The sequence below is a fragment of the Marmota marmota genome, unplaced genomic scaffold, assembly GCF_001458135.2.
Source record: "Marmota marmota marmota unplaced genomic scaffold, marMar, whole genome shotgun sequence".
In the NCBI taxonomy this organism is placed as follows: domain Eukaryota; kingdom Metazoa; phylum Chordata; class Mammalia; order Rodentia; family Sciuridae; genus Marmota; species Marmota marmota.
In genome coordinates, this window is record NW_026000142.1 from 11,544,624 (window position 1) to 11,572,348 (window position 27,725).

General features: G+C 40.4%; 1 protein-coding gene across 4 annotated transcripts in view; it reads left to right on the plus strand.

Annotated features, from left to right (window-relative positions):
* Positions 1-1,227: 1,227 nt before the first annotated feature.
* The window catches only part of Cav1 (caveolin 1), a 32,635-nt gene continuing 6,137 nt past the window's right edge, over positions 1,228-27,725 (plus strand). The window contains exons 1-2 of one of the 4 annotated variants that reach the window (XM_015488270.2): positions 1,228-1,527; positions 2,903-3,067. In XM_015488270.2, coding sequence (XP_015343756.1) covers positions 1,291-1,527; positions 2,903-3,067 — 402 coding nt within the window. In that variant the 5' untranslated portion in view covers positions 1,228-1,290. Of the gene's footprint in view, positions 1,528-2,027; positions 2,243-2,764; positions 2,780-2,902; positions 3,068-27,725 lie in introns of those variants that run through there. The other 3 variants (XM_048786019.1, XM_048786020.1, XM_048786021.1) reach the window with 3 other exon arrangements.

Consider the following 27,725-nt stretch of genomic DNA (forward strand, 5'->3'; position numbering starts at 1 on the left):
AGTTGAAACTGATCCTTTTTTTTCTTTTTTAACAAAACTTAATGCTAATTACCCTGACTTGATCAGTGCATGGCGTATGTATGTGTTGAATTGTCACACTGTGCCCCATTAATGTGTATAATTGTTATGTTTAACAAAAATAATTAATTCAAAAAATGGATTGCCTTTTTGCTATCAACAATAGCCTGTCCTTTATAGTTCCCTCATCTTTATGTCTTCTTTCCAACTAGATAATTAATATTTTTAGTGTTCCATTTTCTATTCCTTCTCATCTCCTCTTTCCAATTTCATATTCCCCTTTCTGGACAGCCAGTATTTTAAATTTAACCTGTGAGACTTCATGGGTACCTCAGTTTTTTATTTCAAGTTTTTGTATATGGATCCTTAGGTAAAACACCCTTTCCTTTGATTAGTGAATTTTCTGAATGCTTATAGTAAAAAAAGTAAAATCACTGATCACTATTTAATTTTTCTTGTGCTGCTTTTTAATAAAGTAAAAAAGAGGGATCCCAAATTCAAAAACCGACATTTTAATTGCTAATACTTAAAAAAAAAATCTAGTCACTTTGTAGAAAAATCAAATCTCTGCTTACATCCAAGCACATTTTTAAAAGTAAACCCTCCTTAGTATTAAACTTGAGGCTCTAATTAAATTTTTCTACAAATGTAACTATTCAATATGTTTAATAAATATGGCATAACCTGTTAGTATGAATATCTTTTGTTCCAGAAAAGATCAGTAATAAAATTATAGCAAAGTTAAACATTTCCACTATTTTCGAAGAGTTCGGAAGAAGCGAATGAGAAACGTTCAATTTTGCGTGCCTGCATCTGTCTCCAGGTTTCCATCCACACAGACTGGATGTCACCAAAAGCATACCTCACACAGGCACCCACACAGATTCCTTCCTCGTGTTTAGATGTGAAATGTACCTAAAGGCTCTGAGCCTTTTTTCATCTCTTCTTCTGTGAAAAAGGATAACAGAAGTGTCTTAGAAGGCAATGAAACATGGGTGGGGGGAAAAAATTTCAGCACAGGGCAAAACACAATCTGCCGCCCGGTTGCTCATACAGGGCATCTCTAGATTGCTGGGCTCCTCCACCCCTGCTGAGATGATGCACGGCGAAAATATTCGCCCTCCCCAGGATGCCTCTCCGCGGTTCATAGGGGAAAATGTTGCCCCAGGTCTAAAATATCTGCCCAAACAGCCTGGCGCGGGTGAAAGGCTTTCTCACTTGCTCTGGGCTAGCTGTGGGCGCTCCCCGCCCTCTGCTGCCAGAACCTTGGGGATGTGCCTAGACCCAGCGCGGCGCACGTCCCGGCCAACTGCGAACAGAACAAACCCCTGGCGGGCAGCCAGGAGGCTCCCTCCCAGCCACCGCCCCCCGCCAGCGCCTTTTTCCCCCCCATACAATACAAGATCTTCCTTCCTTAGTTCCCTTAAATTACAGCTCAGGGAAACCTCCTCACAGCCTGCAATCCAGCCACGCGGCAGCATGTCGGGGGGCAAATACGTAGACTCCGAGGTAGGCTTGGGTGTGGGCGCGCCGGCCCTGGGTGCGCGTGGAGTGCCTGCTTCTACTATCTCCCACTCCAAATATTCCGGCTGCTTTTCTCGCCCTAGCCCTCTCCACTTCGGAGCACTCCTCTCGGGTTGGCACCGCCAAGGAATGGGCCTGGGCGGGGAGGTGAAAAGAAGCCAGGAATGTTTTATATTTTCCTATTGGGGAGGGCATCAAGGGAGCCCCTGAGTAAGGAGACCACGGAAAGGGGGATCGAGGTCCTGAAGTTGGATCCGGCCGAAGGCAGGTTCCCGGATGGGTCCAGGGTGCTCCCTTGACACGGGGCCCCAGAAATCTATCCGCTACGGTGTGGAAGGCGGGGAACTGGAGCGCAGGGTTGGGGGTCATTTACCCTTAGTTCTTAGGACAGTCCCTGCCAGGCGTCTGGACTGGCTGGCCGGGGAGGAGACGCGCGGGCGCACGAGTGTTTGCGATTTCCTAAGTTCTTCGGCCATCTCAAGAACTCTTTCCCTATCTCCAAGGCTGCAGAGGTGTGCAGAGGTGCACGTTGCGGGTGGGAGGAATCTCCCTTCCCCCAGCTACCCCCACCCGCAGTCGTCTCTCCGCGCTCCGGCTCAGCCTGGGTGTGAAGACCACGTTTTCCCCAAACGCAGCCTCTGTTCAGCTACCCACCGGCAGCCTGGAAGGGATCTGAGGGTGGGTCGGGTCAGTCGTGCAGGTGAGATAGAGTTGTAGGGAGTTTAGGGGGTTTGGCATATGGTTCTTCCCAGAGGTAGGTGTATGCGGGATTTTTACCATCGCGGAAGTGGGGTGGGGTAGCCATGGAGATACAAAGTAGAGAGAGGGGTGAGGAACGGCGGCAGGTGCGAGGGGGACGCAGCCAAGAAGCATCGAATGTGGGACACTTTATGGGTCAGGAGATTCAGTTGGATCTTAGGGATAAAGCTGGAAGGGGTTATGGGGGCAGGGGTAATGGGCCCGGGACAGGAAAATGGAGCAGGTGAAGTACTAGGGGCGAGGGTGGAGTGGCTGAAAAAGGGTCAGAAGAAAAGGTAGACGTCCTCTCCGGTGGTCCCCACGGGTTCCGCAGGCAGGGCGGGCGCAGGCCGGGGCTCGCCCTGACCCCTGGTGGCGGGCGGGGGAGGCAGGCGCTCCCTGCCTGGTACCGAGGGGTGTGGTGTCCTCTCCTCGATCCTCTTAAAAAGCTTGCAGTGCGCAGGAGTTTTCTGTGAGCGAAGCAGTAGCTGTTCAAGCGGTTAGTTCGATTTTGAGCTCGAGTTTTGCTCCGCCGCCAGGCTGACTTCTGACGTTTGTTTTTCCTTTTGAATTTTTTTCTTCCCATCGCGGTTGCCACCCTCCCCCTTCTGGCCCTCCGCAGGGACATCTCTACACTGTTCCCATCCGGGAGCAGGGCAACATCTACAAGCCCAACAACAAGGCCATGGCAGACGAGATGAACGAGAAGCAAGTGTACGACGCGCACACCAAGGAGATCGACCTGGTCAACCGCGACCCCAAGCATCTCAACGACGACGTGGTCAAGGTAAGTCCAGTTGGCCAGAGACTATGCGATGTGCCCGCGGGAGGCCGCTGTCAAGGGCCCACTGCCCTTCTCTGGCAAGCAGCTGTGCATCCTTCTCTAACTTACACACACACACACACACACACACACACACACACCGTTTTCTGGGCTTGGTTTGTGGGAACTCCTGTGGTCCTCAGAAATGTCACATCTCCCTCCTTCCTCCTGCTGGTTAGTTCAGTTGGAATTTAGCTAAAAGGAGTTTTGTAGGAGTTCACGTAACTACACATTTCTCCTGACAAATAAACCTCCTGACCTCAATCACAGAGGGGCCCACACTTCTTGGTAGCGGAGGATGATTGGACTGCATTCTCAGGTTGAAATTCTAATGATGAGTCCCCTTTGCACATTGAATTAAAGCAATAAAATAATTGTGCCAAAGGCAAGAGTCAGAATGGGCATGTTCCTCCAGCTAAAATAACCTGAACTGATTCTCTTAAAAATAAAAATAAAAAATGATAGAAATGCTGAGGACTGACAAAAGTTATATATTTATAAATTTTATGTGATATTGTATGTACATATGAAAGATATGGTAACTAGGAATTTTAACTAGAAAGATATTCTAAATAGAAGAAAGTGGCACTTGTGCAGAAGTAATCCAATTTATAAAACCAAAAATAATGCCCACCTCTTGATTTTGCCTCTGGATACTTCTAGTTAGGTGTGAAAAGTTGCCTCTTCAGTGATGACCTGGGTCAGCCTGCCCTGAGCTAGCAGGACGTTTGAATTATGGTTCCTTGTTATACTTTCAGGATGTGCTTGGTGGCATTGAAAATAGATTAATTGTCTGGATTATTGGCCAAACTTGAATCTGACACAGTGGTCAGTTTTTTATTATCATGATGTTATTCAACTTTGACCTTTTTAACAAATTCAGTGGGAGGAATTTATTGTCTGAACCCATTTGGATTGGGAAATCATGGATTTGAGCCATCCCTGGCAAAGGATTTCTTTGAGGGGCCAGGGAAGGCCAAGGAAAATCCTGGCCTCTAGGGAGAATATGAAGTCAAAGTTCTGAACAACCTCAGAGCAGCCAATGAGGTGGATGAGCAATTTCCACCCACCCACCTGCTTTCCATCTATGGATGGGAGGAGCCGCAGAGACTGTTCACAGTTATGAATAATGCATTTCAATAGGGGGAACAGTTTCATCTGTAACTGGAAGGAAAGTATAGCTGTCAGAATTGACTTGCTTGGCTTGCTGGTAGAGGAAAAAGGAAAATTGGAGCATTCACAGATTTTTCTATTAGCCAGATTATGGAGTTTTTGAGAGCCCCAGCAACAACAAAAGTACCTTATAAACTGGGAGTTAGAATTGCTAAAAACTTTTTGCTAATCACATTACCTTAAAGGGGAGAGGGCATTTTTCCTTTTTTTTTGCCTTCTCCTGTAGCTTTGGACAAGAGGGAGAGTTGCCAGGAAAAGAGGCAGATTTGAGAAAGGGCTCACTTCACTGGATCCTCCCTGTTGTTCCACTGCACTGTGAACGGGATTCCCTGGAGCAAACCAGCCTCGCGGGATGAGTCAGAGAGGCCAGCAGTGTGGATGTGGGTCTCCACACATAGCATGACTAAGTTGAGAAAGAAAGGCCCCACTGGGAAAAGAGGCTTCAACACAGATGGAAAAAAGGCATAACAGGCTTGGAGGAAATAGCGGTTTACAAAACAGCATTTCAAAAAGTAAGTGTGGAGATCTTCAAATTAAAGAAATTAAAAGAAGAGCTAAAGCAAGCTCCTGCTGGCCTAAAGAAACCAAACCCTGCCCACTTGCTCATAGAGCTAAGAGCAAAACAAGAAAGTCAGACAAGAAAAATCTACCTTGAGAAGAATTTGGCAGGATCACTAACTCAGATGGCCCCACCTAGAAGGATTGACTTCAGAGAATGCCCTGCAGAGATACAGAGGCCACAGATGCAAACTAGGCCCAAACAGTGGGTGGTGGAAGGGGACCTACCTATACTTATGAAGACTTATGTTTTATAAAGTTTTATCTTTGAGTCCAAGCTCAAATGTAATGATAAAATAGGGAAGATCCTCTCCCTGTTACCATGATGGTAAATAATACATTTCCCTAAATTTTACTTTTGACATCAATTTCTTAAATAATAAATAATTATTCTTAATTATAAAGACATCTAAAACTTTACCATGAATAAATGGTAGTTCATAGCCTCACACAATGATAAAGAGACAGTATTGGTGGAATCTACTATTAAAAGTACCAACCAAGTAAGGAAAGTTCTGTTCTAGAAGCAAACAGCCTATAAAAACTGGTCTATCCAATAAGGTAGTTACCAGTCACTATGGCTATTTCAATTTGAATTTCACATATTAATATTAAGTGAAATGTAAAATTCAGTTCCTCAGTCATACTAGGTATATTTCAAGGGCTCAGTTTGTGAGTATAGAAGCATGGATGTATTACATTTCTCTATCAGTTGGTCACAAGATGTATAACATGTCATTCACCGCAGAAAACTCTATTGGATAGTGTGTCCTACTAGAGTGTAACATACATTTTTAAAATGTCCCCATACTACGAAGTAACAACTCTAGATATAGAAGAAATGAAACCCGATATAAAATATAAAGAACAACATTGTGTTCTGTACATATTCGTTCAGTCCCGTAAAACAACTATTTAGGAAGGAAAAAAAAAACTTGTGAATGCTGTAAGTTTGTATTTCAAGAAGGTGCTAGAAATTAAATGAACAATTTATTTATTTATCTGCTAGAAATTAAAGAGTACAATTTATTTCCAATAAAATTATTTTATCTTCTAAGTTTGCTGCTCCACAGTATGATATACAAACATTTATCCAAAAATATTGTGATTGTGAATATTTTCTTAAATTTCCACTGATTGAAGTGGGAACAATCTCAGAGATTTCATTCTCTTCCTGAGATTTCTGGGTTTTGTTTTTGTTTTTGTTTTATGTTCACATTTTCTTTTCTGTATTCATTATGTACTTATTTGGAATTTCTAAGTAAAGAAAATGGCTTCAAGTTGATGATTCTGATGTCACATTAATCATCAATAAATTTATTCATCAAACTGTTAGGCTATCTTATGGAATCTAGAGTATATGCTTTGCTACATGATTCCTAAAATAAAGCCCAACAATCGCAGTTATCACAGTTAGTGAAATGATACTCCCAATCACAATGATAAGTCTCTGCCAAATAACAATGGGTCCTTTAGTTTTGCCTTGACATAGCTAGATTTAAAATTTGATTAACCCATGTTACCCTCTTCCACATTTTGTATTTTCACTTTCTTTTATAACTGGCATATTGTTTTATTAGATCTCGACTGTAAACCTTCTCATTATCATTTTAGAAACAGACCAGAGACATACTACAATAAATCAAAAGTAAATAATACTGAATATTATGCAATATTCAGTATTGATATTCAGTGAATGGTATTGATAGTAAATGTTAGACCCTGCTGTGAACAGGGTAATGGGTGCAGAGAATGCACTGTAGATGGTTTAATGGAGGGGGCACAAAAGAGGTGCAATCTGAGTTGGGTTGTGGGGAATAGATGGAATGCAAATAGCTGAGCCAATCAGAAGACGCCATTCTAAGTGATCAAGGCATGGCGATAGGAATGTCACACACAGGGAAGTTTTGGTAACCCATTTTGATTGGAATTTGGGAATTTATGTGACAGAGGGGTAGGTGATAAAAATAAAAGGATTGATCCCGGACAAATGCCAGAGTACTGAAGCCAGTATTTATGGTGTTTGAACTTTCTCACATCAGATGTGAGAATCTCTAGAATACATTACGCCCAGGTTTGGCATGGTGAAGGTGGGCTTTTTGGAAGATGATGCTTATGAAGGCAAAGGATATGATGAAAGATAACCATTCTGGATAAGTAAAAGAGTCAAGATGTACAGATGGTCCCTGACTTACAATAATTCAACATGATTATTTGGCTTTCTAATGGTGTGAAAGCAACACACATTCAGTAGAAAGTGTACTTCGAATTTTGACCTTTTCCCAGGCTGGCAAAATGTAGTACAATGCTCTCTTGTGATATTGGGCGGTGGCAGTGAGCCACAGCTCCCAGTCAGCCATAAGACCACAAGGGGAAATGACAGATATTCTACAGTGTACTATGTGGCTTAAAAAAAAAAAATGATACTTGGTAGGTTAGATGTGTTAAATGCATTTTAAACTTATGACACTTTGGACTTAAAATGGATTTATGGAACCCCATGGTAATTGGAGGACCATCTACAATTGTACCAGGGTCCAGATGTGAGATGAAAAGATTAGGGCATGCATTGAGGATTGAACCCTATAAGCATTTTAAGAATTTTAGGGAACATAGTGGTTATCAGTCTGGCCTCCAATTTCTCCTTTTTGACCTTAATAGAAGTTAAGAGCTAACGCAGCTTAAAATTTTAGCCATTTTTTTCAAATAGTTACTGCTCAAAACAGTTATTTCGAAGTATATCATGAAGGAAGACTAGACAAGACAATGTGATTGATTCATCATGGATTATTGTCATAGGGAGAAATTAGTTTTGATGAGTCTGAGATTAGCACTGAGACAAATCAGAACATCTGGGAGGAGGTCTTTGTTGAAAAATAAAAATATGTAACTTTATTTTATAAAGCTTGAATGTAATGATTCTTAAGTATACAGACAAAAAATATTCGTTTTTCTTTTTGTACGGGGGATTAAACCCAGAGATTCTTTACCACTTAGCTACATCTACAGTCCTTTTAGTTTCCTTTTTTGAGACAAGATCTCGCTAAATTGCTTAGAGTTTCACTAAATTACTGAGGCTGACCTTGAACTTGTGATCCTCCTGTCTTAGCCTCCTGAGTTGCTGGGATTACAGGCATAAGGCACCATATCAGGTCCCCCAAAATATTCCTTAGCCATGGAGGAAGGGTGCATGCTATGCTACAAGGCAATCAGATCAGTTTTGGTTTTAACATAATAACCTAATGCCTCTATGTTTCCTTTCAACTGAAACATGTTCTACAGAATTTGGTGATTAATGTCAGCATTATCATTACTTATAAAATTATGTTTATCTTATATACTTATCCCCAAAGCATATGATTTAAAATATCAGATTGTATCAAAGTCCTTGGTACCATGTTAATATTCTCTTTTATTGGAATTGGCATTGGTTTTGCTTGCTTGTTTGTTTGTTTAAGAGATAACTTCTCAAGATGGAAATTGATATTCTGTCACACAAGAAATCATGCATGGAATTCAGAATCCCTTGCCTATAAAATAGCATGGTCATCTTTGGTAGAAGATTGTTTTCACATTACTGAGCTAAGAATGACATTGCAATGGGGGACACATCATTCATTCTTAAGCATCAGACATGCTTTCAACTTTAATCAATAAGGACATGCATCCATGCTTATTAAAAGAAAAAAAAATTTTCTCTATCTCTTAGCTCTGGAAAACAGTGAGGAACTAGCTCAATTTTGATTTTTAACTAAGTATAATTTCATACTATTTATTAGAATTTAAGACAAGGTACACCAAATATCTTTCAATTATGAAAAGGTTCATGATGCAAGATATTCTTTCAGTTAACAGGCTGTTGGCTACATTTTAAGAGAGTTAAAATATGAACAGCTGCAATAGTGAGCAGCACCTGGAAAGTCCAGTAATTTCAAAAAGCCACCTGCTTATGCATCCTGCCCACTCAATTCCACAGAATAGCCAACACTTTCATACTCCAAATGAGACTGCTTTTTAGTTTGCCCTACTTTAAAAATAAGTTTTCTATAATGAAATGCCAGAGACAGCTGGTCCCTGAGAGATGGGACTCCATGCACTGACCTGTGATCCTCTGGCCAGGGTTTGCAGTGGAGAAAGAGCAGAACTTAGAGGATGGTTTATGCCAGTAAACAAAGCAAAATAAGGAACCTCTATTATTTTAAACAATTTGCTCCTATTTTAGTTCTATAAAAATTGTAATTAAATTGTGGGAAACATTTCAGTTCCTTTAATATTTTCTCTTCCGTATTCAAATTTAGCCAATAATGACATGCATCCATGCTTATTAAAAGAAAAAAATACTTTTTCTTCTAATCAACCTTTTATCTTCCCGTTGACAATTTGAAATTTGCAGCCTTTTTAAACCCCATAACCTCTTTACAAACCCAAGAGGATTCTTAAATTTTTCTAGGAATCAGAATGGCCAAAGGAGTTTTAAAAAATATGGATGCAGGGGCCTACCCCAAATCTATTAGTTTGGAAGATCTAGAGTGGACTCTGATTATCTTTATTTTTCAGAGCTTCAAAAGATCATTCATTAAATGATGACACTTAAGTGTAGTCATGTAGATTTAGAAATGATTGTACCAAGGTTGGTTTAAAGATACACACCCTGTGGATTCCACTCTAAGAGAACAGATGAGTCATATGGTAGAGATATAGCTGTATTCCCTGCCAGAACACGGTTTGAGGGTTGGACTATTTTAAATCCTCCAGAGAGTTTTGAAACACCGTGAAGTGTTCCCAAATCAATCTTGCTCAATGGTCCTCCATCTCTTAGGCCATTTGGGCTTAAAGCCAACTGCAGGCTTGAAGCCTCAGGGTGACTGAGGAGTAGGGTGGCCATATGTTCTAGGTTGTTCCATATAGGCACCAAGTAACTCCCATAGTGCCCCTTTCACATTCAGAAATGTCACAGTTTGGAAGAAAAAATAATGGTCACAAGTGGATTGGAAATGAATGACCTGTTACTGATTGTTGCACTTGGAGCACACCAGAAATCTCTACTCACACTCATTTTTAGAAAGAAGCTACAGAATTTCCACGTACCAGGCACCACATGCCTCTTTCTTCCCCACCTCATTCTCTAGTGCTACCCTCTCGGATGTTTCATCACAGCAATCAGGCTGTCTACTCTACCCTCCACCCTTAGTTTCTTTCCCTGAAACACAGGGTTAATAAGACTGACATCCTTCCATCTCATGTTTGTCAGCTACTCCATCAAAGATTAAAATGTTTAAAATAGTTTTAACTATTTTTTTTTCAGTGAGTCCAGGAAACATAAAATGGCATGCTTTCACATGAACCATTGTTCACGGTGGGGGAAGTGTTCTGTCTTAAAGGAAATCTGCATGATCCATGTACTATGCAACTACCAAGGGAATTAGTTGGTAGAACAGATTTACACCTGCACAGAATACATATTTCCTGCCTCTCACAGGAAACGTGTTGATGGTTCAGATATAAAATACATCTTGTTTTCTTTATTGAATCTTGAGATGTTGTCTCTTGTTTGATTATTTCATGACAGGGAAGTAAATATTCCAAAATACACAACCAACCAAGTTTTCCCTTAACCATTGTTAGCTGTTTTGGCAATTAAGAGCCAGGCATTTTTTAATTTTGAGGTGGTTTAAGTGAATTTTGATGGCAACTAAATATGCTTAATATTCTATTTCATAGCAATTTAAAAGTTAAACTTTTAAAAGCTGAATTTCATTCAGTATATAAACCTTTTCTGATCCAAGTAAGGCCTTTGCAATACAGATGGACATTGATGGATTTTATGTAAAATGATAAATGGTGTCTAGAGATTGCACTGGGTCATATATGTCACAGCTATCAAACACAATCACATTTTCTCATTTACAATGAGTAATGAAAAGATTCTGAGCCCAAACAGTGAAAAAGTAGGAGATTGGGAAGCAAAGAAGCAAAGATGAAGAAAGTTTCATGAGGCCCTTGTCCCTGGCCTGCTATCTGCTTTGTGCTGGACTGGGCTACACACATCCCAACTCCAGGATTCAACCTCTTCCATTTCTTTGCACACTTCTGCCATGACCAAGGACCTGATCAGACTCAGGTATAGACTGAGTAGTTAAATTACAGCTCCTACTCCCCATAGGGTTTAGAATTTAGTGGGGAAACATACATGTAAATAAATCTGAATGAGATCGTGCAACTAAAAGATGGGCCCCAATTGGGCACAAGGCAGAGAGTTTTCAGCTTCAAAGCCAAACATATATTCACAAAGAAAGTGATCCCAGTGGAAAGAGCAGCAGGAGCAACCAGAAAGATAAGAGAGCCTGGCACATGCTGAATATTAGCAGCAGGTCAGAGTGACTATGTCAGGGACACAAGTGGGAACCAGATCAGCAAAGACCTCCTTTGCCCAGCCAAGGCATTTGTCTCTTTGTAGGCAGCAGTGACACCCTGAGGGGTTTCTGGGACAGGGAGTGTCCAGAAGGGATACAGCCTTTCAATGGCCAGCTTCAGTGTATGATGTTAGAAGTGCAAGTGGAGTGAGACAGGACGTGGGATGCTTCCTGCAACACTTCCTACAGGCTGGGTTGGTAACACAGGTTGTTTAATGACTCCTTCAGTGGGCCCATGTGCTGGGTACTATTATTAGCATCACCATCCTATTCATTTTGCAGGTTTGGAAACTTAGGATTAGCCAGTTGCTCAATTACACAGGTAGAAAGTGGGGGAAGCAGGGTTTGAACTCAGACAGTGAAATTTGAAAGCCCGGCTTCTTGACCATAACTCCCTGTAATGAGGCACAGTCCAGATTGCTAAAAGATGTACCACTGCTCTCACATTCATCAGACAGCAAATGGCAGCAGGGATTCCCGCCATGGTTTGTGTTGGGAGGAACAGGTTTGTGAGCCTAGAATCAGACTCCACATCCTAGCAGGTAGGTGGGGAAGGAGGAGAAAGACCAACGTAAAACCCCAGATGTCAAGGAAAATAGAGGCTGGGAAGATAAGTTCCACAGACCAGAATGGGGTGTGTCTCAGGGATGAGAAGAGGAACCAGATAAGTTACTAAGTGACACATGAATTACCTGACTCTTTAAAGGGCCCAGATCACCCTGCTTGGTCCGGGCATCTGGGGTGGGGCTGATCTTGCAGGGTTGCAGGGAGGGTAAGTGTGAGGGAACACAGCAGGTCCCAACAGGAACTAATCAGCTTCTTTGAATGTATTCAGTTTGTCAGTTCAGTTTCTACAGACATTCTTTCCACCAAACCTTCCATTGTAAAAACAGGAAGCAATTGGGGGAAACCTTAGTTTTCTGCTGGTGAGAGAAAGGCCTATTGAATCCCTCAAGCAGTTTCTCCAAGACTTCCTCCCTAGAAATTACATATTTGTTCTAAAAAACAAACACCAGAAGCAAAGACAGACTGAACAGTGCATTTCATAATGCATCATTAATCTCTCAGAAGAATACTTGAAAAGTTTCATCAATCATAACTTACTGCCTGCCTTTTCTACATTATTAGCAGTGATGCAGGGGTAGAAATGAGCCTACCAAAATATGTCAAGGAATGGGAATTGTATTCACCAGATTTCATCACTAACAATATTTGTTATCTCAACAACACTTTCTTCTTCACTTGATCCTGAGAATCAGGCTTTTAAATAGGAAGAGAAATTGTGACGTGCCGCTGATGCACCGAACCACTTTGGGTTCGCTTTTTTTTTTTAAATATGTTTTTTAGTTGTTGATGGACATTTACTTTATTCATTTATTTATAGGTGCTGAGAATTGAACCCAGTGTCTCACACATATGAGGCAAGTGCTCTACCACTGAGCCACAACCCCATCCCTGGATTAGCTTTTATTCGTCTAGTTAAGAAGGTCTGAGAATGTGGGTCATTCCCATGCACTGTTCAGAGAATACACTTGACCAGTATTTAGATGAGATTGGGGGCATTCAGGTTGGTAGGGCCATGGACTCAACCGGTATTTAGGAAACATGGATTCCTTATTAGTCACAGAGCAGGTCATGAGTCCTACCTTCGAAGCCACAGCCATCTGCCAGGCTGGTCTCTGCTATCTGGGCCTCCTCAGAATCAGCCATCTCTTCTATTTTTTTCCCACTACATTTGGATTTTATCTTGGCTGTAGCATTTATCCAGCTATTCTGCTTTATTGTCCTTCATTATCCACTTTCCTCTTTCCTCCTTCCCTCCCTACTTCTGCACATGTCCTTCCTAGTGGGACAATTTTTCTTTACTCTGTAGCTGCCCAGTGCCCACAGGAGAACCCAGGATCCCATGGAGGTAGCCATCAGAAAATGGAGTCTGAATTGAATCAACACTCTGAAATTGCTTTGTAAGTGAACAAAAGGGCTCAATAGACTACATTATTGAATCATTTCCTTTGCTTTTTTTCTCTCTATTGGCCATATTTAAAGACTTTTTAAAAATCCAAAACATAAATAAAAATATAAAGAATATTCACTCTACTTACATAAGGGAAAAAGCATGTTCCTGTGTGTTATATATTTAGAATATTCATTTTTTAAATTGTTTTTAAATCCCCAGTCTTAAGAAGACCCAAGTACATCTCTTTTCAGCCTTCTGGTAATAAGCTCCTGGGGCCCTGGAAGATAAAGCTAATCTCTTGAGTATTGTGGTAAATTCCCAGGATGCCATCCACTCTGGCTTAGCATTGTCCATCTAATGAGACTAGAATGAGATGTGTGCAGGCTGGGGTTGGATCTCAGGCCACCTGAGAACTCACTTGCCATAAAGGGATGGAAGGACTCCCTAATGGAATCCACTATCTGTCCCTCCAAAATGGCAAGATTCAGAGAAATGACTAGATTAGGCGACAGCCCTAAAGAAAATTCCAAACTCTTCCATACCTGGGGGAGAAAACCGTTTTGGAAAATGCAAGCTTCTTCTTTCTCTTTGGCTTTACTACTTCTAAATGTTAAGTACACAGACATCTGAGATTTTACTTGCTGGGAGGCTTCTTTCCACCTCCAAGGTGGTCTCTTACAGATCTCAGATCTCTTTTTAGGGAAAAAAGACAAGAAAAACAAGGCAGGCAAAACATTTAAGTGTCTCTAGAAGGGATCAGATAACTTTCATTTATTACTGATGTCTGTGCCAACTGAAATGAATGTTAGCTCTTTTTCCAGAAGGCTTCCTTCTCTATTCTCCTATGATAGGAATGGATTCACTATAATGTGTATACAAGTAAGACTCAAAGATTTGACCTCAAATAGTTTCCCTATCAACAGGCTAAGTATAAATATCTGGGTTGTTATTCAGTCAAGAATAGGTAGGACTAGGAAGCCGTCATCAGAAAAGAGTGACGATGTGTAATGTCAGTTTTAGGTGTGACTTGGTTTTTAACATACAGCCAGGACCACAGTCCTAGCACATTTACTATTTTATCAGAGACCAGAGTGAACAAGTTAAGAGGACTCTCAACTTACAAATGACACCAATTAACATGACCTTGTTAACATCTACGATAAAAATAATATCAAAGTGACTTATGAATTATAAATAGCCCATTAAAAATAAGATAAAGACCCATACAAATTGCAGTAATATTAAAGAATTAGAAATAAAATATATAGATGCTAAGTAGGAAATAAATAGGTAAACATAAAAAATAAGAAAATATCAAGAGATGAATGTCATTTTGGAGAAAGCCTATAATGTGGAAAACCAAGATACCTGATGAACATAATAGAAAAGGAAACTCTTTATAATAATTCCAAACAACCAAGATCTCTGGGTTGAAAAGCACTATTGTAAATAAATCCTTAGATGAATCCCCACTGCACAGCCCTTAGACAATGGGAAACCCAAACTAAGTTTGTCATTGTTCTTAAACATTAATCTCTATAATAGAATGATACTTTATTTATTTAATTAATTAATTCATTTATTTTTACAATACTGGGGATTGAATCCAGAGGTGCTCTACCACTGAGATACACCCTCATCCTTTTTTAGATTTTATTTTGAGACAGTATCTCACTAAGTTGCTGGCCTCAAATTTGTGATCCTCAGCCTTCTGTTTAGCTGAGACTACAAGCATATACTCCAGAGCCTGGCTACTGATATTTTAAAGAAAACAATGAAGAATCTAAAAAATAATGTAACACACAAGGTTCTCCAACTTGCTATCTTCAGACTCATTATAAATGGGCTTCTGTTTTGATCTTATGAGAAGGCAGAGATTCTGGAGAAGCCCTGGGGAGAGCAAAGTGCAGGTGATAGAGAAATCCCCACGTGGCGCTGGGGTAACACTGCTTGTCTAGATGACTTGTTGCAAGGGTTGCAAAGGAATGTGGACCCGACCAACAACTGCCTTTGGTTATTGCCAGGTTATCACAAGATTTACAAGAAAACATTGCTCTGACACAGTCACCATTCAGGATAAGAACTAAGGGGAGGGCTAGTGTACTCAACTTAAAAAAAAAAAAAAGTACTGTTATGTGGGGAAAATTCTTTCAAGTAACAAGAGTAGTTAATCCAGAAAAAGTCAAAAGAGGTTGTTTGGTAATTGTTGAGTGTTAACTTCCTTATATGTACAACTCCCCAACACTTCTACCAGTTATTATTCAGTCTATAGCAACCCTTACACACACCCTCATGAAACACAGACATGCATATGAACACTTTTCTCTAATCCAGCAGGATAACTGGTTTGTAGGGGGCAAAGGAGAGTTGATGTAGCACTGTTTTAATCAGCAGTTCAGAATGCTAGTGGTAAACATTGGAAACAAAAATGCTGAAAAATACATGCATTGTATGTACTGAAAGGTCAGCATGAAACGTTATCTTTATGGCAAGCCTGCCCATCCACTCCTCCTACACACTACATATTCACAGAACTCTGCAGCTTGTATAAACCCCATTGTGATATAAACCCGTGAGAGATTGTAGTTTCTGCAAAGGGTGGCCATTCTGCAAATTTAGACTAGTGGCTCCTCATCCTGCCTGCACATCATCTGGGGAACATTTTCAAATACTGCTATGCATACTTATCCCTAGAAGCTCTGATGTAATTGTCTATGGTGGGACCCAGATTCACTTATTTTAATTTTTTTAGCTCCCAGGTACTGCAAATATAAAGCCAGAATTCAATTTGGTGTAGACGCTCAGTCAGAATTTCTTAATAATAAATTAATAATAAAATAAATAATAATAATAATTTGATAAAATAATAATAATTTAATGATAAATAAATAATAAAACTGTATCATGATAAGACCTTCAGGACCATAAGAACCACAGTGGGGTGTAATTATTACTTTATTAGGTCCTCACGGGGCAGGGGGTGGTCTTAGAATTTTCATTGGAATTTGATATTTGTCACACAGATTCCTATTGAAAAATAATTTCTGGAACTCTCCTGTAGCAACTGCATGAAAGATACTTTGTATATAGAATAAAGCTCATATTACCTTTGTGATCCAGCTCTGTTGTTTCTCCCTTATCTTTCCCTGTTCTTTTTATTCTCCATAAGAAAAAGTTCTGCTGGTTCAACCCACCCACTTGGCATACCTGTGTTCGTGCATCAGGGATACTGGAAATGAAGCTGGCAATAGGCACTGGTTTTTCTCCTAAAGGTGCTGCAAAATCCCTGCAGTGCCAGCAGTTCTGGGGAACTCAGGAACAGGAAGGTTGTCACTCATCTGTCTAGTACCTGGCAGAGAAGCGACACCATGTCATTGGGAAGTACTTTACTGATGTGGATCACTCCTCAGAACAGATAGGGAAACCGAGCCTCAGAGTAAATCTGAATTTTAGTCCCCTCTTGGGCCAGATCTCCAGGATTACCTTGGACCTTGAAAAGTCATGTGTACTCCCTAGACAGCAGTGTCTTCACTCACAACAATCAAAATGCAGAGGTATACAATCTCCAAGTTGCTTTCATTTCTAAAATGGATTCCACTGGACCAGTGTTCATAAAAGATGGAAGCATAAAAGTGCATTGGACCCACACAGGGAGAATGACAGGACTTCTCCTCAATGGCATTTTTTATTACTCTTTTCCTACATTTTACTGGTTGGCATTCCTCACTTTTAATATTCAGACTGTGGGATTTAATTAAGTCATCTTTGAAATACTGAGCTTACAGATGGACCTCTGCATGCAAATGTACCACAAGTGAGCATTTGACACTAAAGAAGATCAAGCACTGGAGTCCATTTCCTCCTCTGATCTGAGGTCAGTACTGTGTAGTCTTTCCTTTTATTGTCCTTGCCTTCAAATTGAAGGTTTAAGTTCCAAGAGGACCAGAAAGTCAGTTCCAAAGCTGGCTACAAACTTACAGTATTTTTATTGTTTTTGCAACCTGCCAATTCACCTTAATTCACATAACAGAGAAATGTGTAATTACTTGCAACTTCAATTAGAGCAATAGTTTGAAAAAAGCCTAACTAATAGAAAATGCTCAGATGACGACAGTTGTCAAATTCACCTAGATCATGTGGCCATGTTCACGAAGTTCTTTTAACAGCCCATCTGTGAGCAATAGGATCAGATGACTAAGAGCGACCAGGCAGAAGCACTATTACTTTGAGTCACATTTTCCCATTGCCCAGCTGTAAAGTTTGTTTCTCTCTGACCCATATAAAGTTTGGCCTTTAGGGCTCTGTATGATTTTAATCACATCACTTAGCATCCCAGCTGTATGATTCTGAAGGTAAACATGATGTCTGAATTCCAGGCCTCCTGCACACTCTTTGGAACCTATCATCTCTTCGAGCAAAGCTGTGTCAAAAATCTGTAGGTTTGAATACAAATTTTATGATAAGCAAAAACTGTAGACTATCTTCCTTGTGATTAGTCACCCTTTATTCGTTCTTTTATAAAAATCATGCCTGGGTTAGACAAAATAGATACAATCAAGGAATGAATTATTAATCCTTGAGCCAGAGAAGAACACATTCAGAGCTCTCTTCCCTAAAGGAGATATTATCGGGATGGTGCTCTTGTAAATAGAAGAAAGAGGTAGAGATAACTTAACAAATGGCTGCGTTCACTAAGCCATTCATGTATTCAGCAATATTCACTTAGTACTACTACATTTCAGAAGTGTATTTGTTAACAGAAATAATAACCACACACAATCAAAAATATATCACATATGTGACAGGCTGGACAAAGGAAAGGTCCAGGTGAGAAAAGAGGGTGGGAGTTAGAAAAAAGATTGTGAAGAAAGAACATTTAGGTTAAGACATTACAAATAACTCAGAGTTAGCCAGGTGAGGAGAAATGGCTTGAAACATTGCAGGAGTGTTCCAAGCCAAACCTAGAACAAGTGGGTAACTCTGAGGCAGGAAAGGGCTTGCGGCATTGTCCTGAGAGAATATTCAAGATTCCAGTCAGAATTCTAGAAGGCAGTGATTTGTGAAGCCAGGCATGTATAACTAATTAAAAAGGAAATGACTCCATCTCTTACATTAAAAATAAGGGAATGTTGCTGAGGTTGTGGCTTAGTGGTAGAGCACTAGCCTAGCACATGTGAGGCCCTGGGTTCCATCCTCAGCACCACATAAAAATAAATGAATAAAATAAAGGCATTGTGACTGCCCACAACTAAAAATATTTTTTAAAAAACAAGGGAATGCATCCCAGACCGAGGACCCTGCCCTCCATGGTAATGATTCCTGGGTGAGCTTGAAAAGCCAAAAGCCATCTTTGTTTTATTTGCACTGCCTTGTGAAAACATAGCCATAGCCAGCCCTTCAACCCTGAGCTGGTCCTGCCTTCTTATCTAACTTATTACATCCCCAAAGAGTAGGTACATTCCAAATATTGAATGAATGAATGAATAGGGTCACTATAGTGTAAACCCAAAGTCCCTGTGAAACATAAGCAATCATTCTAGGATCTAGATATTTCTAAACATAGGGTCCTGTCTCATTACATCATATTATGATTTTCTAGAGCAGGGTTCTCAGCCAGGTGCAATTTTGCCTCCCCTCCAAGAGGACATGTGACAGTGCTGAGACATTTTTAGTGTCATAATTTGGAAGATGCGACTGACATCCAGTGAGTAGAGGCCAGAGAGGCTGATAATCATTGTAGAATCCACACAGCACAGTGACCCTTTGCTCATTCTCCAACAAAAGGATTGTCTGGCCCCAAATGCCAGTAGTGCCCAGGTTAAGAAACTGTACTGTAGAAGTTATGGACTGTGTCCTAATAGTCACCTTACATGGAGTATCAGATAGTCTTGTACAATGGGCCAAGCTTATCCTTGCTTAGACATGGCAAGAGCCCTGGTGTATATCTTATCCCCTCTTTCCAAGCAGTGTTCAGAGATTTATTTTATTTATTTTCTATTTGTTTAATAAACAGACTCGAAGCACTGCAGGGAAAAATATCCCAGCAATGAGGTAAGACGAATGCTGTTAGCAACCCTAGTTTCACTTAACTGAATGGTAGGAAGCAACCTCTGCCACCAGGAAGTGTAATGTAGAAACCGAAAGATGTTAATGGTGTTTAAAAAGCTCTGGTTCAAAGAAACGTGATTGCAGACCAATGTGTAGCTTGAAAATAGTGAAGATATTTTCTTGTGTTTCTGATAAAATACAGCTTATATTTTCTTCAGTGTGGTAATCATTCATATCTGTCCATGACATGCCCAGAGGGTTAAAGAATAACAAACTCCTAAGTGTAAACACAGAATTCAGTGAGCAAACCAGACTTCTGGATGAATCCCTTAATTGCATATTTAGAAAACAAAACAAAACAAAAAGATTTCCATACATTACATGAGGCAGTATTTTCTCCCTGGGACAGAACCTTCAATACTCTGAAGGGCCATAGTTATTCCTCTTCAAGGATGGCAAAGACAAGTGCCACCAAGGTATCACTTCTCTCTCTCCAAGTTCACTGACTCATCACCGAAACTCCATGTTCCTATCGCTGGCCCTCGCTCAGCCTATTTTTACACTGTTCTGTTCTATGTCACTTGTTTGGTGACACTCAACATCAACAAGTGCCACCAAATAGATACCAGAAGGCTGTGGAGGAAAAAAAAAAGAAAGAAAGAAAAGAAGAAGGAATCCAGAGATGTGCAGCCTGCTTCATACAGATTCATCTACAATGGGACATTTTTCGTGATAATGAAAACCGAAGTTGTGTGGACAGGAGGGACCAAGTTCCCAAAGAAGGCTCCTGCTCAGCTGGTATACAGTACACCAAGGATAGCTTTAGGTTCCCACCCAGGATTGTCCTAAGAAAGGGTGGGCAGCCTGCAGGAAGAGGCATAAAAATACTCTGGAACCCCAAAACTCTTTCAATGAAGGTAGGTTCAAGCAACTTCAAAGGGGATCTGTATATATCACCTGGGGCTTCCCTCCAAAATGTCACACACTGGGTATCTAAGAGCCACAGAAACTTTTGGTCTCATCATTTGGATGCCCAGAACTCCAGAATCTTGAGGTCATAAGGGCCACACTCCCTCTGAAACTTATGGAGGACTCTTCCTCGTCTCTTAGCTTCTGGTGTTTGCTAGGGACCTTTGGCATGCCTGGGATCACTACTCCAGTCTCTACCTCAGTTGTCACATGGTCTTCTCCTCTGTGTTTTCATATGGCCATCTTCTCATAAGAATTCCAGTCATAGTAAGTGAAGGCCCACCTTACTCAGTATAATGTCATCTTAACAAATGACATCCATAATGACCCTGTGAACAAATAAAGTCACATGATCAGTGGGGATTAGGACTTCAATAGAGCTGTGGCAGCAACACAATTCAATGCAAAATAGGATATAAAACTAGGAAGGTGTATCCATGTTATCAGAACAGAGAGATTCAGCTTCAATTTTCAAAGTGTGTTCTGAACCCTCTTCAATTTTCAAAGTGTGTTCTGAACCCCAGAATAATTCATACTCCCTCCTAAGAAAAGAAAAAGATGGAGAAATCTGATGTCTGCCTGCAGAGGAAAAAAGAAAAAAGAAGTAAGATAAAAAGAAAAGAGAGAGAGAGAGAGAGAGAGAGAAAGAAAGAAATAATCCAAAACAAAGAGAGCCCATGTATTTGGTATTGCCATCAGTTTCTCTGACACATCTGTGCAATCATTCGCCAGAGCATCTTCTGCCTTGAGGCATACTTGGCTACTGTGTACTTCATGGTATCAAACTCTAGAGGGGTAATTGACTTGCTGGTGGTAAACTAATTCTTCTTGCTCATTTAAAAGCAGAACACAAAATAAGAAGCCACCTATGTGGAAGAATTTTAAGAATGCCAAAAGGTTCTTTTTCCACAATATCTTCTCCATCTTCCCAGTACTGTTATTGAAGTGCCTGACATTTCCCTACTACTCCTGGCCAGGGCTCTTGGGTCAGAACTCCTGGTGTCACAGACATTGTTCTAAACAGTTTACATAAGCTAACACATATAAAATTCAGTCCAGCCCTAGGAGGCTGGTACCATTTTATTCACATTTTTACAAATAAGAAACCAAGGCACAAAATTGGTTAGTCATTTATCTGAGAGAGCACTGCAGAGCAGGAATTCAAACTCAGCTCTACGCTGTTAACCAAGAGCTCACATGGCATTTCTAAGTCCTTTCTATAAAGCAAGACAGTCACGTATCATACTCACTCAGATCTGGGTGTCAGGTTTTGTAGATGCTTTTGCCTAGCAGAGAATGAAGCCTAAGCTAAACTTCATTTCTCAAAGTGTCCTTATGGGGAAATGTGTTAGTTAGCTTTCCATCACTGTGACAAAATAACTGGAATAAATAACTTAAAGGTGAAAAGGTTTATTTGGGGCTCAGATTTCAGTGATTTTACTCCATGGTCGCTTGGACTTGTGGCTTGGGGGCTGTGGCAGCACAGTATATCATGGTGGGAAGCATGTGGTAGAGGAGGTTGTTCACCTCATGGTGGCCAGGAGGCAAAGAAAAGAGGAAAGGAGTGGGATTCCCCACTCTTCAAGGGCCTAACTTCCTCACAGTAGCCTCTAGCTCCTAAAGGTTTCACCACTCCAAATAGCACTTCAAGTTGGCCCCCAAGCCTTTAGCCTGTGAGCCTTTGGGATCATTTAAGATCCAGATCATAGAGGGAAGGAGGGACAGCTACTTGGATCCTATCCGCAGACAACTGATTCAAACTCAAGGTCCAGGAATCTGTATTTTAACAGGTATCTTCAGAAAATTCTTCAATATGCTAATAATATTTGAGAACCATTGTCCTAAGAATAAGGTCAAAGTCAAATGATCCAACAGTCCTGGCCAGAGAAGAGTGAGGTCATAGGGAAGTAAAGCTAAAAGTGGAGGGTTGAGAGCAGCCCCTTCCTCCTTCCTCCTGCATGATCACACGCCCTTTCCTGTGGAAATAGTCAACTGATAATTCAGCAGATGCATTTTCTGTTAGTTTGGTTGGGAAGTCTGGGTGCAAGTAATAGAACAACATTTGGGGGGTTTTGTCCATTTTGTAAAATGGACAAAATAGGACCTATCTTCTAGGTATTCACATCTTAGAGACATATAGTACTTAATAATGTAAATTATTGCAATTCCAAGACCTCTGAAAAATTCTCTTGCCCCAGAGTATATACACCACACTGTTGCCTGCAGCCCATTAATGACACAAAAAGATAACTAGAGAGGATCCTCTGCTTTCCCTGCACAAGACTGAAGAGAGGCACCTAAATTCATTCTAAAGTACAAATTTCCTATGGACCTTTTTGCCCACAGTAGGTCACATGCATGCATACAGACATGCCTTTTTGTGCATGCGCGCGCACACAGACACACACACACATACACACACAGAAGATGTGAAGAAAAGTGGAGGCTAAAGGCACCAAAGGACAAGTTCACTGTCTTTCCTTAGCCCTTCCCCAACAGGACTGGGCCTGGCTGCTGCTTCTACCTCCTCCCTGGGGCTCCATCCTTCTCACAATCCAGTGCTTTCAGGCCAGGGCTACACAATCATAATTATTCAGATCACTGGGACAAAACCTAATCAAGTTAAAAACATACTTTAATCTGTATTTTCAAAATCATTTTTCCTTAAAGGTGACACTTGGAGCTTAAATCACGTGCTTCTCTGTGTGTGGGCTTCCCAGGCTGACCAAGTCTCCAACCTCTATTTCCTGTTGAGAATGGTGATGGTATAAAACTATGGTGAACAAGAAAGTCATTTGGAATAAAAAAGGATCCAAAAAATAAAAAGATAAATAAAATTACATTTGTGATACCTGGCAAAGAATTCTTAAGAGATAATATGACTAGTGAAATGCCATGTATCCCTTCATCTTTTCAAAAAAAATATGATGCAACCAAGAAATGTTTATTTGCTAATTCCCATGTACGTGGCACTGCTAAGCATTATGGAAGACAGCAGATGGTTTCAATAGACACAGGCTCTGCTCTAAGTCCTGGTCTTGGTCTAGTCACTTATTACTTCTGACCTTTCCATAGTCTTAATGGGAAATAAGATCCTGTACACCATTCGGATTGTGAAGATAACCTAGAACTTATTAAGTTTGTAAAGAGAAGCAGACAAGGGAAATTGGGCATTATAAATGTAAAATATTATTCCAAGCCTCCATGATGACTGAGAAGCAACAAGAAACAACTCAGTCCAAAGGGAGACATACTGGGCCCAAGTGGGAGGCCCAGGCCTGAGACTGCAGCTTCCTCCACATCCTACATCTCCCACCCCAAAACTTTTCACTCGCTTACAGAGGTAGATAAATACCCACATTTCTGCCCTCTTCTATTTGAAGCCCTGGTTAGCAAAGGATCCTTCTCACTTCCTCCCTAAGAAGCAATCTTCTGTAGGATGAAGTGGCCTAGTATCTACCACTTCAAGGTAGCCAGCCTTCAAGTCCAAGAACACATATCAATGTTCCTACCTCAGACTTCTATCCTTCCTAAAACTTCAGGTGGATCACACTGAGATCTCTGTACTCACAGGGACGAACAATTCATTCTAGGCCTCCTGCTTTCAGTACAAGCTGTAAGAACACAGCAGCTTCTCCCCAACAGTGCCAGTTTGGCCCAGTAAAGTTCATCCCTGAGAACACATGGGTTTTAGAGCCAAGTTCTTGTGTTCTGGTAACATTTAATTGTGCTGTTTCTCAACGCTCCCTGCACCCACACACTCCTGCACAACATTTATTCCATCAGCTTCAAAGGCAGTTCAACATGTTGGAAATATGTGTGGGAACAGAGAAAGGAATTGGAAATTGATTTAGACCCTCTCTCCATTTGACTGGGTTTAGTACATACATTAGGATTTTAGAAATACATATTTGATTTTTAAAAACATGCATTTGTTTATACTGAGTGTAGAATAATGAAAATAAATCATTATTTATTTTAGGAATTCTATTGTCTGAGTGTTTTTCATAATAAATAATGGTCATTTATCCTTGTCCAAAAACAAACATTTGTAGGTTGAAATGAGGAAAAGCTTTTCCAAGAGCATTTCCATTCCTTTATCCATTAGAATCCAGATGCCATCCAGCACACAATGATGTCCTAGGAAGAAGCAGGATGAAACCCAGGGCTGTGAAGCATGGAGTAGAGAGAGTGGCATAGACAAAAAGGAACTGTCATTAAATCTGAAAAGCCATGGCATACACTAGCATAGTCTACTGCATGAGAAAGGAGAGAAATCTTGTTAAAAATACAGATCCGCAGGCCCCACCACAGAGAGTCTGAGTTGAGTCTCAAGTGAAGCCTGAGAATCTGCATTTTTAACGTACATCCTTCCTTGTCTGGTTCTTTTGTCACACAATTCTCTTGTCAAGAATTCCTGAGAAGTAAGAACCTTATATTATGCCTTCAGGAGCAATATATTTAAGAGCCTAAATTTGGTGATAGATTTTCTAGATGGAGGTGGCTCTTAATTTTTGCAGCATATCTGGTTATAAAACCAAGTTATTTGAGGTATATGGGTGAACAGTGCTACACAAACACTAGAAAATAGCCTAAATTTTTTCTAATATTATGTTTGGTGTGAATTATAGAAAGTTGAAAATGCTATGTGTCCTTTTATTTCCGGACTTTGCCTCAGATCTTTTCTGTAAGCACATAAGATAGAAAATAAGAAATGATAATCAAAGTGATTTGTTTTGTAATTCTATTCTTTGTCTCTAGCTGCATAACAAATTTATCCCCAAAATTTTGTGACATAGAATGACAAGCATTCATCATCTTATATATTCTGTGTATCAGGAATCAGCATGACTTGGCTGAGTAGTTGCTCAGTGTCTCTCATAGGGCTACAATCCAAGTGTCAAGGCTGGGGTCCTCTCAAAGGAGAGTTGAGAGAGGATTTACTATGCCAGGGCTCCCTCACATAGTGGATTCAGTTCCTGTTAGGCGGTAGCACTGAGGGCCTTGGTGACTCCATGGCTGTTGGCTTCCTTTACTTCCTCTCCACATGGACCTCTCCACAGGGCATCATCATGGCAGCTGGCTTCCAGCAGAATAAACTGGACAGCAAGATAGGCAAACAAGACAGATACCCAGACATTTGTAATGTCATCTTGGAGGTGACACCCCATTGCAATCGCCGTGTTTTATTATTGATAAGTAAATCACTAATTCTAGCCCACACTCAAGGGGAGGGCTTTACACAGGGCATGAATTCCAGGAAAGGGAATCATTGAGACACTCCTTAGTTGCTGCCTAACACATCTAAATGTACTTTTCTAGATGAAAAAAATATATATATTAAACAGTTTCACACATGGTTTGTTAGCCTACTCATGCTTTCCTAAAACTATGTAAAGCAAACATGTCCTGATACAGATTAGGCAGCTTATTGTGAGGAAAGAGTCTAGTAGTGTTGGAAGGAAATGATGAGGTCAGAAATGGGACCCATATTTCTAAACAAGGAGAGGTGTACACTATGTTAACCAACTGGAAAGGGTGTTCTAGGAATAGTTCCAGCCACAGGTAACTAAAAATAAGTGTGTATGTGTCACTTAAGAAGTCAGGGGACCCACATTGCTGCATTATTTTGGTATCTTGATAATCACAAAAGCTGCAATTCTTCTAATCTCTTATCCTTTTAATCATACAAAAAAGTCACCCCATGGTCACAAGATGACTTTCTTCACCCAGGCAGCACACCCAATTCTAAGCAAAAAGAAAGGGGCAAAAAAGCCTCTTTTCATAAGGAAGCAAGTCCCACCCACCAGTCTTCCTCTGAAATATCATCGGTCAAAATAAAGTCACATGTCTACACTGAACCAATGATTCACCAAAAGGACTAAGTGACAATGTTAAGTATAAATCAGCCATGATTTCCTATGAGATCAAAGGATTATTCCAATTACCTGAGTCAATTAGGAATCTGTAGCACAGAAATGGGACTGTGAATGCTGGCAGATAGTCTTCAATAAATATCTTCAGTATTTTAAAAATATGTTCTATATATTCAGTGCAGCCCAAAAGTGTTTAATTATGTTCTAATATAATACATTTCATATGTTCCAACACAATCACAGTTTCCACTGAGACTGAAAAGATATTTACCTATAGAAACAGAATGTGTAAGCATCACTGTGTCTGAAATCTTAGATTTATTTAAAGTTTCCTTCTTGAAAATTCCTTATTCAGAAATAAAATGTCCATATTTTGAGATAAAAAATGACTGTGCTTCTTTTAATCCTGTGTACATATAAACTGTTTTAAAATATTGCCTTCAGATAACATTTAACAGGATGAAATCTTCTGAGATTTACTGCACAAGCCAAGTATTATCAAAACACAACAAGACAGATTGCTTTTCTTGACATCTGCTGCTAGATTTTTTTGTTAACTTATGTTTCTGAAATTGAAGCATCATAAGCCAGTGCTGTACAAAGGTATTTGACATCATTTATAAAAATCTAGTAATATAAACTGTTGACTCCTTATAAAGCATCTATTGAGACAAAAATATCACTGAAGCACGTTCATGCTTTTGGTCTTTAGGTCTGCATAATGATTCTTGCCAGAAGAGCACTTGTTCCATAGACTGTGGAACAGAAAATCAGTTCTTGGGAAGAGCAGCTCAGCTTCATTGGAGGCATCCCATTCCCATTCTGAGAAATTACAGGAATCTACACCTATTGGGCTTTGGTTTTGTTTTGTTTTTAAGCACATTTCTAATTCTTATTGTACTCCAGATCTCAGTAAACAGAAAATACTTCTCCAGGGGGCAACTTGTAGGCAACTGGAATGAGTCCCCTAGGAAACAGAACTTATCATGATTGTTTTGATGAGAGATTAATCAAGCTGATGCTGCACGTAAGGCAATGAACACACTGGGGACTGGCAAAAAGAGGCACTATCAATCACTCAACAGATAGACCTGTGGGGTCTCTTGAGAGCAAGATGATGTTGAAGTTCAGATGCAAACCTAGTTTCCTTTCACGTGGTCCACAGAACATAGCAGCAAGACTGTTGGGGCATATGTGGGACAGCAGCAGTAATAGGAAAGCACAGGAGAGTTCCTGAGCCTCAGTTCCAATCTTGGGTCTGCCTTTAAATGGGAAGGTATCCTTAACTCAGGCAAGTGACAGCTGTGGTCAACAGTTTCTCTATCTCAAACAGGACTCCACTTCTTTAAGGATCCTTTTAGCTTTAAATATCTATGAACCTGCTGAAATAACTGTGCTTTGATTGAGGTGGGATTTGGAACTGCCTTTGATGACATAAGTGTTCAGTTAGCAGAACTTTATTGGGTTCAGTGCATTTTGAATGCAAATCAAAATGTACAATGAAAATATTTCTAAAAATATTCTTCCCAGTTTTCTTCATTCTAGGTGATGTACAAATATGCCTGTGTTTACATTGTGAAAAGAATAGTACTCCTAAGCTCGTGCAGAGATAACTTTCAAGTCCATGC